The sequence below is a fragment of the Hylaeus volcanicus genome, chromosome 8 (genome assembly GCF_026283585.1).
Source record: "Hylaeus volcanicus isolate JK05 chromosome 8, UHH_iyHylVolc1.0_haploid, whole genome shotgun sequence".
In the NCBI taxonomy this organism is placed as follows: Eukaryota; Metazoa; Arthropoda; class Insecta; order Hymenoptera; family Colletidae; genus Hylaeus; species Hylaeus volcanicus.
Window position 1 is genome coordinate 680,358 of NC_071983.1, and position 13,876 is coordinate 694,233.

General features: G+C 41.4%; 1 protein-coding gene and 1 long non-coding RNA gene across 5 annotated transcripts; both read left to right on the top strand.

The window, feature by feature from the left end:
* Window positions 1-372: 372 nt before the first annotated feature.
* Window positions 373-7,700, top strand: LOC128881622 (uncharacterized). Of its 4 annotated transcripts, none has more exons than XR_008458126.1 (4): window positions 373-1,099; window positions 1,196-6,186; window positions 6,539-6,798; window positions 6,869-7,700. It is a non-coding gene; the product is annotated as an uncharacterized LOC128881622 (long non-coding RNA). The 4 variants fall into 4 exon arrangements; XR_008458127.1 differs by having other exon boundaries at window positions 1,196-1,875; window positions 2,337-6,798; XR_008458128.1 differs by having other exon boundaries at window positions 1,196-1,432; window positions 1,516-6,798.
* Window positions 7,701-8,429: 729 nt separating this feature from the next.
* LOC128881112 (uncharacterized) lies at window positions 8,430-13,686 on the top strand. Its single transcript, XM_054131847.1, has 5 exons — window positions 8,430-10,880; window positions 11,172-12,898; window positions 13,000-13,091; window positions 13,166-13,387; window positions 13,454-13,686. Exons 1-5 carry the CDS (start codon window positions 10,764-10,766, stop codon window positions 13,684-13,686), a joined length of 2,391 nt encoding a protein of 796 aa, XP_053987822.1. The 5' UTR covers window positions 8,430-10,763.
* Window positions 13,687-13,876: the final 190 nt, after the last annotated feature.

The window sequence follows — 13,876 nt, forward strand, 5'->3', positions numbered from 1 at the left end:
TATCGCGCGATCGCGATCAGTTCAAGTCAAAGCGGGAAAGTTATGTCACCAATGTCGTAATGAGACCGCGTTAAGCCGAAAGGCCAGCATTTGCGTCTACTTGAATGTACGATCTGTGGTGGTCTGCAATTTGAATTTTCAGGTCGAAAAATCGCGCGATACGCTATGGAGATCTAAGGATCTGGGCCTTCAGATCCTACAAAATATAAGAGCTTGCTTTTCGACGTTCGAAGCTTCGCAAATCAACCGATTGACGTCAAAGCAACAGAACTTAAACTCTCATGTAACAGTATTTGAATTTTTAGGAATGATCAATGTCAAACGATGGCAATTAATACCAACTGTAAAAATAACACTTATAGTTTCAACGGATTGTTCAGATCACCCAACACATTAAAAACACTAAGCTTTACATACACCTAGCTGAGTTCAATGGAATTATTTTTCAAAATTATGCATAGCATTATTTTTTAAATATGTTCCCTGACGTGGTAAATATGTTCCTAGGTGTACGTAGCCCTTAAATTTATTTATTGTGATCGTTTAACGAGTTGAGTTTGAAGATACAAACACGAAATTTCCGAGAAGAACATTCCGAAGTCGACTTTCACTGTTTCCAGGAAGAGAACACTCCTAGCGCTGATCGGTGACGTTTGTAAACAACTGATATTTAGGTCGCTGGTGTTTACGTACTCATTGTTATAGGCGCGGCCGGGAGAGTTCCACACGGTGCTCCAATTTTCCAGAAGTTACGGTTTTCAGTGACCGTTGAATTCGACGTAAAAAGACATTACCGATACAGAAGGAGCTGCTGATAAGGATCACGGAGGCCTAAGAATAGCGGTACTTTCCTTTTGCTCCACTGACATCGCCCAACGCGTGCAGGGCGCTCGTGGATAACGACACAGATTTTGTTTTGACACCTCGCGCGTCAAGGATTTGCAGCTTACGAGCTGCTCGACCAAAACAATCCAAAAAGTCGGAGGGAATTACGAAATACTCCCAGAAACAACTCCTTCCGTAACGGAGAAAATCGTCGAGTCACTCCTTGTCAAATCTCTTCGGAATCACGTCTCGAATTTTGATGAGACGTTACTTGGTAAGTTGAAGAATTTATTTATTTATTAACCGACTTTGAAAAGCAGGAGGTTACTCAATTCGACATGTGTATATATATATATATATTTTTTTTTAGTTCAATGTTTAACGGGTCAAGTTAGTATTACACTATTGTAGGAGGCGTAATAATATCATATAAATCTAAACTCATTCTAACAAAAGAAATGAATTATACTCTTCCAAATGTACACTATTTAATACAACATAAATCTTGTTTGGAGCAAAAGTGTACATTTTGCAATGACATTGCTTCGAGTGCAAGGGGTTAAAATAGAATACTTTCATACAATTATCTGCATATAAAATAATTAAGGTTCGGTGCAAAAAGTTTATTAAACACTCCAAAAATAGGCTGGTGTTGCTGGTTCGTTCTAACGAAAATGTCGTCGCTCGCAGAGGGTTAATATTCAAACGGCACGATGAGCCCAGCCTTTGATACAACAAAATAAAAGTTTCGTGGCGTCGCAAAAAGTTGTCGACCTTACTCGGTGTACAGGTGTATTCAAAACCTTCTCCGTACGAATTGTGGCTAATGTCGATATGAATATGGAATGTTCAAGGCCAATCTTCTCGAAGCAGCCTCAAAGAAGCGCACGAAGTTTCTTATAATTTGGTGTCCAACACCGCGATGATAGCTTCGAAAAACTCGTTTCTGTTTCAAATTTTTTAAAATATATCCTTCTAAAAATACGTTTAAATCGATGAAGAATTCAGGAAGCTATGGCAGTTATCGCGGAGCATGTCAATAAGTACCTGGTGAGGAACTTTAAACGTGTTTTTCTAAAATCCATATTTATTAAGTTATTTAGTTATTAATTTATTCATGAGTGAACTTCTGTTTTGTTGATATTCTTTCTTTTCAAAAATACAAAAGTACAGTTACTCACAGACAGATTATGGAGGTTTACGCAAATGCATATCTTACATCCATCTATGCACTTTTATTGTAGAATGGATGGAAAATTTTAAGATACCATCGCCCACATACATACATATATATGTATATTAATTTCAATTTTACTATACTTCCTATACTATAGATATTTTTCCTGCAGAAGTACATATTATATTTTACTTGCATCAAAGTCATATTTTCAAGTTTCTTAGATATCTATTCAGTAACATGGCATTCAGAAGTGAATTAAAGAAAAATAAAATTTCTTCGAGCCAACGAACTCTCCAACCGAGCAGGTATGATTGTTCTTAACACTGCGTAGAAATTCCAAGAGATGTCGAGGATGGAATACCGTAATTTTTCATCGAGTTCTGGGAGACAACTGTTGTTCCGCTACTACGAAGAATTCAAGCAAAACATAACGGGAAATCACGAAGACAATGACGAAATGTGGAGGCCAAAAGTTTAGGAAAAAAACCAGAAGACAAGCACGATCGGTTTCGCGTGTATGCTAATCCTTTTCCGACAAATCGTTGGATCAACTTTGTTGTGGTGACCCGATTTCGACAAGATCCGTGACTCGTGCCAGGACGACATTCACGATGTCCTGAATGACGATCGAATGGAACCACGCGCAGATCAACAGTTTTCATACCAGTCGTTTATACATTCTTCATTCACGACAACAATCAAAATAAGAAAGATTTACAATACGCCACGTGAAAGTAAAGAATCGTTATTATGAAATTAATGGGAGGTGAAATTGACGAAATAGTCCTTGAAAAGTACACCTAAAAAAGTGATACAAAATTCAAAGAGAAACTAATCAGTTCAATTTTTATTGCAAACAGTTTGTTGACAACTGTGCTAAGCTGCTAAGATTCAGTTTTATAATTTATAACGATGCTCGAGTATATTAGAGTGATCTTCCAAAGGAATTCGGTGCAACTAATAGAAAATACAGTTTTTTCCTCTATTAATTTATTAATTTTCTTAACTTTTTCCCAACACAACAGAAATACTATCCATTTGAAATGTAATTACTGTCGTAATCGTGTAGAAACATTAGATCAAGGCTACCACTAGTGCAGCTGGAATTGTTAGGCAAACGTTGAAGACAGTTCTGTGAAACTCCGCGCGTGTGAAATCGATTGTTGACTGTTCAAGACACAGTAACGTCGACAGCAATTTCAGCACGTAAGGTCGTAAGTGATCCTTTCTAAGAAAACGGTTATCGCGTTTGTAGCTGCATAAAGTCGTAAGTCGCGAAGTAAGAGAAATGGCAGTGAGAAAAGACGGGAAAGGACGCACGCTACAGCTGGTGGGGCTACAAAGGTGATTCGCGTGTATCTTTATGTTTGAGCGAGTAAAAAAAAAAAAAAGAATAAGAAATTAAACCACACCGTGATTCCACCCTCTGACACAAATCTGTGTGAAACGATAATGCAGCTCATTTTTCTACACTTTCTTTTACTCGGCCCACCAAAATTGCCGACCCCTACGGTTGACCTTAGCCCAAAACCAAAGACAAAAAGGATACTCCAATTCTAGTTCCTCAAACAAATGAAATCCCTTCCGGGCAGGCACGTAGGTCACGAAGAAAGAGAAATGGCAAGAGATTCGAAAGAGAGGGTCTGCCACGAGCAAAAAGAGAGGCAAAAACAGCGGAACGGAGGAGTGGTGGGCAAAAGGTGATCCACGTGTTTTGCAGATTTTTCTCTGCGATCGACTTTCAAATCTGCTCAACCCGATGCGCCGCAGAATTTCGTCCAGGGGCCTATTAGAATGCGAAACGGGACGTCGATTTGTGACCGTTTCCGCGTGATTTCGGCGTACTGCTTCAACTTTCCAAACACGTTTTCCAGGAACCGCGTACTGGCCCGAATCGAATAACGAAACACGCAGTCAAACGCAACGACCGGGCGTTGCACTTTTTTTCGGTTTCGCGGCGAATAATCGAATCGGTTATTCCAGAAAATACACAGGGTGGGTCCTGATAAGATCCATTTTAACATCGAAAGTGCCACTGGGTATTTGATTCGCGTATTTCGAATATCTATTAGCCCTTAACTTAGCCGCTTCTAACGTCTATGGATCGAAACTATCGAAAGGGGTCTTCATTTAAACTTTCACTTCTGAAAAGTATAATTTCGATCTTCGACTGCCATGATTCTCAACTCACGGTTTACAATTCAAGGGTGCAGGTGTCCAGGGCCGTTGAGAGTATCTCGATTGAAGCGTGTATCAGAAGGCGAAAAGAAGAGATGGGGCGGGGCCACAGCCAAGCCGTCAAAGAAAAGCGCATTACAATCGATTCGTCAAACTGGAATGGAACAGGCCGAGTCTGCGATAATGAAATAGACGAAGAGGAAAGTCGAAACAGCTACGAGTAATAGATACAAGAAGGATAATAGTATGCGGGATTCGCCTGAATAAAATGCAGAATCCTTCCTTCTAAGGGCGAGGTCACCGTGACGGGCTTATCGTTGCTCGCATAGTCGGCCGTCTTGCTGGTGGGGGTCCATGCGGCAGCGCAGGAAGTGATATACATATGTTATTCAAATTTATGGAAAACCCGCAGCCGATGCAATTTATAGTTGCCTATATCGCGGTGGAATCAGTGAAAAACTATAAACAATAAACGAATCGGAAGTCTCGGGGACACGGTGCAATCTCGTCGTCTCCTCGTTCCGTATCAATTATTTATGAATTTTCCACGACGCGATAACGTGTGGCTCTCATAAAAGAAACACTGCAGACTTTTCCGACTGGCGATCCTCTTCACTCGACCAACTTTTCACGTTAAGAACGTTTTCTATTTAGACTTAGCCACCGTGCTGGTTGCAGCGTGGCTGTTCATTTCCTTCAAGAATTAGTCAACTAAAATTTTCCTTATTTTGTCTAGCAACAGAATTTCATTCGATAAAGTGAAGTGTATAAATTGTGTGGTTGATTTACGTTTACATAAAAATAAGATCCGCTCGAAACCATTCCATCGAGAAAAAAACTGACTCTAAAATTCCGGTTTTCATTCATACGATAACAATTTTATGCTCGAAATAAACATGTCACTGTTAATTGGATGTAGAATCAAAGTAAACAAAAGTTTCTTCTTAAAATAATCCAATTTTTTCGTCAAATATTATTTCATAATTTTAGAATGTACATATTCGTCATTTTTCATTTGCAAATTCAGAAAATCATGAGATGGAATATACTAGTTCCACTGTCACGTTGAACAGTTCATTTATGTATACTTTTCCAATGACAATTTGGACGTGGCTATCCTCGTCTGTCGCGTTTATATTCAACATTTCTTTCATACGGAAATATGTATTGGTACCGTTAGAGAGTTCCTGTTGACTTTCCTCGTACACAGTGATTCACCAAACATTTTCTGCGCCGTGTTAGCGAACGTTATGCAACATCGTGCAGGCAGCAGCCGACCGATTTCTTCTTACCCCCGGCTATCGGATCGTGTTGTGTTTTTCCTCTCACTTCTGCCTACTCGATGGCTGACTAACTTTGTAGCATTCCGTTACAAAGTTGCTCGAGGTTGCGTGAAACGTTTCCAACGAGCAGACTTGCCGACCGATTGATCAGCCTCGATAAGAAATTACATGTACACTCGCGCCCGGTATTTAAGGGGGCTGGACAGTCAAATTGCTTCGAAATAAACTCTTCTTTTGGAATTAATTTCCAAGTAAATGAATGCGAGTCTTGACCTCTCCTCTTGCGTAATGTTTATATGTATCTCAAAGAAAATACTTAATCCGGTTCATAATAACTGGACGAATAAATATTTTATAGTTAAAATCATTTACAACTGTTACTGTCTATAAGAAAACTTGCTCTGTTGTTAATGTGGAACATTCTGCCGATAAACCCTTCGATCAATTGGGGTTCTATATTACCGAGTTTTATCGACAGAATAAATTATTCTCCATTAGAACATGTATCTGAACATGCTAGGGATCTGACGCTATCGACTGTGCTACACTGTGAGTGTTGCAACAAGTTCTCACAACGTAGTCGGTAAATACCTTCTGAAGCAGCAACCTTATCTTCTAAGCTGGGAAATCTTAGAAACCATATAATTGTTTCCAACATTTTCATCTGTACCACCGTGCCAAAGTTCCTTTAAATATCTAACTCATCGTGGATGTCTTTCGGTGAGTATACCAGCGTCTCTTACCGATACGTTTTACCAGAATGTAATCATACGCGAAATGTTGATTCCTTCTAAGCTACGAATGCGTTTCGACACGTATAGCTTCCCTTGGCCTACAAAGTAGACGAATTTCGTTGCGGATGACACGTTGTCATAGGTCGGCTGATCGTTCATTATACTTGCTGATATCGCTGGTCTGGTCGTGATCCGATGTCCGTGGATGTTTGATAATTTATACAAAATTGCGCCATGCCCTTTGAATGATGACAGGGTTAAGTTGTCATAGGTCAGCCGACGGCTGATTATACTTGCTAATTGCCGTATTTCTTTTTCTGTTCATCATGGCCCGCCAGACCGATACTCGATATAGTTGTCCGAGGAGCGCGTGTGCGACACCGAGCTTTTCGATTACCCGTGAAATTTCCCATGTAACTTGGTTGCACAAGATCGAAGGCGAAAGGGAACGGCTCACTTCGATCGAGGTATCTCGCATGGGCGAAGACTTGACGGAATTGCTTAATTCGTCGTTGCAAAATCGATAACTGGGGTGGGGACACCTAGTGCTTTACCATGCTCGGACTCGATTACTGTTGCTGCTGGGAAAAGAAGCTGGGTAAGAAACATAAACGAAACCCATATAAAGAGCAACGTAGGAATTGAGCAAGGAGCTGGCTCCATTGCAGGTACACGTCAAATAATCAGCTGACGGAGGACATTACACTTTAAAATGTGCCGGTACTCTGGCGGACTTACAATCGAGGATGAACCACGGTGGCTCTTTAAATCAACGAATTTCGTGCGGCCAGGAGTTCCGCACGGTCGATCGCGGATTCAAACTACATATATTCAAATGCGGTTCCGCCTCCTACACTCTAGCCGCGTGATCCCTAATTCTCAAGCAGAAGAAGCTGCCCACCCACGGCTACTTTGCGTTACAATAGGCACCAGGCGAGACAAAAGCCAAGCTGGAGGAGGAAAGCACGACTCGTCAATTACATAATGCATTCGAATCGTGATCCATGCGAGCGGCTCGATCGTGCGTTCGTCTCGATCAATGTACTGGCACCCGAAAGGAGAATCGTGGTGTGCGTGATGGGCGATCCTCGAGGTCACGGTCACCAAGCGTCTCGCGGGGAACGAATTAAATCATGCTCAAAAATCTCAGCTGGTGCCTCTTGTCATGCGTTCCTGGTACTCCTTTATTTTTGGAAAAATTGTTTTATAATTGAATAGAACGTTCAATCATTTGGAAAACTGTTCAAGTCTGTAAGAGTATGTATTTTCGTCCTTTCCAATCGTTTGACATGCAAAAATCGATAGAATTTCCGAAGGACCCCTAAAGAAGCTGATCATCGAAATCAAGGTCACGAGATACTCATCGAGAAGTAAATTTATCTTCCCACTTGAAATTCTAATCTCTCTTGCCTTTTAATCCACCTAGTTCCCCCTACGGGTACTTCAATAATTCATCGGCAGCATGGTGACAAATTATTTGTCCGTGACTTCACGCGCTAATCGTTCTTCCAGTACATCGCACACTCTAAACTAAAATAGACATAATATTAAAACATTAAAAAAATAAAAGTACCACTTTTTAGAGCTTTTCAAAATTGGACAAAACACAATAATTGATTTTCGAAAAAATCGTTCATTCGTTGATTAATAAATGCAAAATTTAAGAAATCTTAAATATTCGTCCGACAGTAAATGTATTAATAAATATACTATTCTCGTATCGAGATCAAACAATTTTCTACACTTGTGTGCAAGAAATCAAGCTGACCAGAATTCTTCAACGGTCAAATCCAAAGTGGCTGAACTAAGGATCGAAAGTCGAATCCGTGAAGGATCGTCCTCAGAGGATAAACGGCTGGAAAAAGATGGGTTTTTCCGGTTCCAGGAGCTCCGCGCCATTATCGGTTTTTTCTCCTTTTACCGCGGATACCGGACTGGAATCGACAAGACGTGAGAAAAAAAGTGATCGAAAGCTAGATGAAGTCGGTTTAGAGGCGCGAGACGCTGATCGTCGAGGTCATGGTCACGCGCCGGCTCATGGAAACCAACAGACGCGGTTTGAAATTGTTTTCCAGTCATTGAATCGCTTTACGGTAACAAATGCTCGTCTCCCAGCTCGAAGTGTGTTACCATTTCATCTGCCATTCCACCAGAGCCATCTTTAATCCTTTCAGGTACGGATTTTCCGATTTCAGTATACGTTTACGGAGCTCCACTCTTGTACCTTGTATCAGAATTATTCTTTTACGATTATTATATTTCTTGTTATCTAATTAGGAACTGTGTTTTGTAGGTACAATATTTTCTAGAAAAATTGATACATTTTCGTGCCATATTCGTCTTTGTTAATTTCAATCGTCCGCTCGATGACCACGCTCGATTATTTTTTCAAAGAGCCAGCGTTGCTCGCTGTTAGAAAAATAATGGTTGCGCAATATTAACGCACGAAAAGCTTGGCATCGCTCACGTTGCCACCGCTAGAGCCAAGTGTCTTATTACGCGGTGTCAAATACACGTGTAACTTCCTTGTAATCTTCTCCGCTTTCGATGTCAGCAGCGCATCGTCACAAACGATCATCGGAATTTGTAAAATGCGTACCAGCATTTTTCGACGGTCGACCATAACAGTAATACGATCGTCGATTCTTGCGAAATGCATTTCGGAGGACCTCACTTGTCACTTTTAGCGCGAACGAATATTATTTTCATCTAGAATTTCTAATCGACCTATTTTTGGTCGAAATAGTACCTTCCTAAGTTTGGCTTCTTTTTGTGATAGTTACAAGTCAATGTAATTTCTAGTGACCTTGTTTGCATAAGTTTGCATAACTAATACAAAGTTCTATAATCATTTGCGACTGTTACTCCTAATAAATGATCAGCAATAAATTAGTAAATCGTTGATTTTCTAGTATCTGTCAGTCCGTAAGAAAATCTGCTCTCTTGCCAATGTAGAACGCTATGCCAGGGATCTGACACTATCGACTTTAGAATTGGAGTCATGGAACACTCGCTAAAGAATAATTTCAAGTGTTTCAACCCTTTGTGAACCAACGTCGAATAAAGTTCCATCAAATCTGGAATTATAAAATCTCGGCTGCAAAGAGTTAAATACGTCGACTTAAATTTTGTTCGGAGAATAGTTACGCGTTCAGTGTGTTCCTCGAGTTTTCCGACTGGAAACCGTAACGAGTCTCGGTTGCTTTCCAGTAAAGTTCTACAACAGATGTCACCGGTTTGAGATAGCGACACGGAGTGCACCGAAGAAAACTGCGCAGGAAGGTGCGTCTGAGAAAACAGGAGGGACGCCTTGAATATGGAGCTGTGGTGCAATTTCCTGTTTCCGTCGACCCTGTGGCGAGTTGTCTACTCGCTACCGCAAGAACAAAATCTCGTATGCGGTAATACGGTCGTAATCTATTTTAATTCCGACCACCTGATATTTTGCATCGTGTCCCGATGAATAAACCAAAAGGACGATGGTAACGCGCGAGATTAATATTTTATTTTTCGCTTCTTTTTTTCCCGATTCTTCCCCGACCTCCTGACGCTCCCTCCTCGGAACCTTGGCTTGATTATCTCGACACGGTAACACAGAGAATCCTTCGGTCGAGGAGAAAGGAGGCTTGAAACGGGGTTGAATTAAGGGATCACGGAGTATGGCGCATAGAAATTGGATCGATAGTTGAAAATGCAGTTTGCCGAATACGCGGAATTGATTATTCCGAAAATGAGATAATACTTTACTTTCGATACATTCGTTTGTTACTTTCGTAGAAGGAAATGTAAAGAAATGGCGAGACAGGAGACAGCGAACGAAAAGCGAAATCATCTGTTATCATCGGGGTGGAAAGACGAGGGGGCGGGGAATGGTGGCTGCGCAGAGAGATGCGTCTTGGTAAGTAGACGACCGGGGATCGCCTTGAGGGAAAAAAGAGGATGCGGGTCGATTCGCTGAAAGCAACGAATCCATCGATCCTGATTCGTCGCGACGCCTGCGAATCGCCGCTGAGCCTTTTCCGCTGAATTATGTTGATAGCATTCATTCACGAACATCATCGTCGGCTCGGGCTGAAACCGAGTGGAAAAACAAATGCCATCGGGGGGCACCCAGACGCAATGAAAACAAAGCGAGGTGACCGAGGAATAGATACGAGTCAAGATACCCTATAAACAAAATAACAAAGTCTAACCCCTTAGCAATCAGGTGTTTCTCATATCCGTGGAGGCGATTTGGCCCTCGAGACGTCGTTTATGCTCCCCGTTCTCGCGAAAACGGAGTAGGAGTATAAAACATATTTAAATACTAGAAAATTAAAAATGTCCATATAAATGGTAAAAAAAGAAGAAAATTAATTTCTAAGCAGAGCTCAGCATAAAGTTTCATCGTCTACGGAAATATCGATCAAACGAAACCTGGGAGACAAACGTTGGCACGGCGAGTTTCTTATGTTTTCAACTAACGGTCATGGAGAAGTAGGTTTTCACGTATTTTTGATAACCTAAGGATCCGCAGAAGCACGTCGCGCAATTATTCTTGGTAGATAGATATTTTTCGTTAAGATGGAGAGGGACTGTGACTTCCAGTTGAACTTGGCGGAGAACAAACTTTCGTCTGAAAGCAGGCTTGACGTGTCCGCCAGCAGCGTCTCTTTGTCTGAAACAGAGGTAAGTACATTGGTTAAAATCTGTCTCTCTAGTCAATTTTTGTGATGAGTTATCATCATTTTCTACCCTTTGAGTGTACAACTAATACAAAATATTCTTGTACCGAAATAAATGTTTTAAAAATATTTAGTATGGTTAAAGTTTCATTTGTATATATCGACATTTCATATGCACCAACCTGATGTATGGATAAAAGTATAAGTGGTTGGCGAAAAATATAAACGGTTTCTGTAAAATCTTGCGAAATTTGCGAAATTACATAATTCAAAATTATGTCATTCATAATTTACTTGATTTTTGAAGATACCTAAGGATTCGTCGGTGGACTTGGACATTCTGACGACCTCGTTGCTCCAGATTTCTACGAAGATGGAATTAGAGTTGCACAGAGACCGGTGCTCGTCTATCCACTTAGAATCTACCAGTGAATCGATACCTGAAGTAGATGACGAAGACAAACCCAGCTGGTTGTCGTATTCGGACTGCGACGCGATATTAGACATCACCAGTGAAAATTTGTCTTACTACAATTCCACGAAAGCAGAAAAGGACAGTGACAGCGATTTAGACGACACTTTGCTCTTCTATGACGCTGAGGACAACGAAACTTCAAGTAAGGATGAGAGTACAAGAGACAATTACTGCAAGAACTTGAGCTACGAACAGTATACGGAACAAGTCTTGGATGACTTGGATCAAACGACGGAAAAGGATGTTTCGATCGTCTCGAAACGTTCTACGACCAAGATACTGAGTATACAACCTGAAGACGCGGTCGAGAATGAAGATTATCATGAGACAATAAAGGATCGTTGCTTTGGGAATCGAAACGTGGAAGATGTAGTTGGAGATTCAGGTGAAGACAATCCTGAAACAGAAAATCTGTCAAAGACGGATGGCGAAGAAGATAACCAAAGACACCAAACCCATGAGATTGTAGTTAAAGATATTTTCAAGATCACCGAACAAGACCAACAATTGCACACTCTCTTCTCGAGCGACTTTGAAGTTGAAATGGAGAGACTAATTTATTCTTCGTCCAATACAAACATCTCCAGCTATATCGAGTTCAGGGAGAGCATCAAGGACCCGGTACTGGAAGCAGCTTTAACTCAATCGAACTTGGGAGGGCTTTCTATCCACGAAGTAGGCGAGATGGAAGAAATGTCATCAGAAAATCAAAAGTCAAAAGAAAAGGAAAATTGTACAGCAGAGAGCTGTTTAAATCAAGATGAAAAACACGAAGAAACGAAACGAGTAGAAGTAATTTGTACCGAAGACTACCTGGAGAGGTTGGCAGAGATCACAGAACCGAACTGTCCCAGATCGGAAGAAGAAGTTCGCGAAACGTTGAAGAAGATCGCGGAAGGAAAGGCAAAGATCGAGAGTAGAAAGAACGAAGCGTTGAAGAATCTCTCCGAGGAGTTCAGCGAGGTGGAGAAACTCGTAGCTGAACAGAGGATTTTCGAAGAAAGCTTTTCGCCCGATGTTAAGTCCATCGATGACGGTAACAGTCAATCTGATGAAAGCGTGGACGAAATAAATAGGAAGATCAACCACTTTGAAATGCCTTTGACAAAGGATGAGGTAGCTGAGAGTTTCAAGGTTAAAACTATGCAGAAAGATCTCGAGGAGGAGGAGCAACGTCGAACGGAGTCGTTGCAGGAATGTCTGCAAGTGATTCCGAAAAAAGGAGAAACCGACGAACCTAGACAAGAGAAAGTAATATTTGACGCTGGAACAACCGTGGAAGAAAAGGAAAGTAAAGAGAAAAGCGAAGTTGCTCGAATTTTCACGGCGATTTCTTCGGAAATAGCCGAAGAGAAGGTGGAATCCGACGCAAGAGTCGATGAATCGATCCTAGAAGACACCGATACTCCGAAACCAGCGGAAAGAGTGGTTAGTAGCATCGTAGAGGACATAATCGCCGACACAGAAGACTCCTCGTTCTGGGATCTGTGCAAAGAACCGGAGAGAACGTACATCAAAGGGAAAGTGTACGATTTTAGCCAGAAGAAACACGGCGTGAGGTAGAATTAAAAGCACAGTGACGTTTGACGAAAAGTATCTAATGACGTTTCCACGATGTAACAGCTCTACGTTTGGCAAAATAAATACTGTCTGCTTCTAGAATGACCGAGGCCTTCCTGAGTAAACACTGTAAAGTGAACAAGCTCTATCAGACCCCGCACCTGAACGATGTCCTCTATCTTCACTACAAAGGTTAGTTCAGATTTCGATACAAAAAATAAATTATTACTATTGGGTTATCCAGAAAGTTCGGGGCAATGTTGTAGGTTTCTCTTTCATCGAGAACCTGGAGAAGTACACAGGCCTGAAGTGTCTATGGCTGGAGAACAACGGGATCCAGGAGATCGCCAATTTGGAGAATCAAACCGAGCTGAGATGCTTGTACCTTCACAACAACCTGATCAACAAAATCGAGAACCTCTCGCATCTAACCAGACTGGATACTCTGAACCTCTCGCACAACACCATACGGAGGATCGAGAATCTCGGTGAATTCGAGTCGACCGTCGGGTATATCCTTGATGACCTTGACCTTGACGTGCCTCTGCTTTCAGACAGCTTGAAGTTCCTGAATACTCTAAACCTGTCGCACAACTACCTACAAGAAACCGCCGACATCGAGCACCTCCGATTGCTGGACAGTCTCTCGATACTGGATATTTCTCACAACAGGATAGACACCGACCAAGTCGTTAATGTGAGTCCGTTATGTTTCCTTAATCGTGTGCCTCTGGCGTCACTTCGACGGCTGCCTCGGGTGCTCGGGACGCCGAGTTATGTAATTTAAACTTTTACGAAAGCGATCGTTACATTTTGTAACGAGACGCGTCACGCTTTTACCGATGGCTAACTTCGATTTCTCGAATATTTATTATTGGTTACAACCAAGAATAATATTATTTAGTTTAGCATCATTAAAGAAGCGTTTTGCGTATATCGAACAAAAGTTTAAGCGAATGAAGTTGTAGATCATGGGC

Coding starts and splice junctions, on each gene's coding strand:
- LOC128881112 (XM_054131847.1), top strand. CDS start 10,764: ATGGAGAGGGACTGTGACTTCCAGTTGAACTTGGCGGAGAACAAACTT. Junction 12,899..12,999: donor CAGAAGAAACACGGCGTGAG/GTAGAATTAAAA, acceptor GTCTGCTTCTAG/AATGACCGAGGCCTTCCTGA. Junction 13,092..13,165: donor CCTCTATCTTCACTACAAAG/GTTAGTTCAGAT, acceptor GCAATGTTGTAG/GTTTCTCTTTCATCGAGAAC.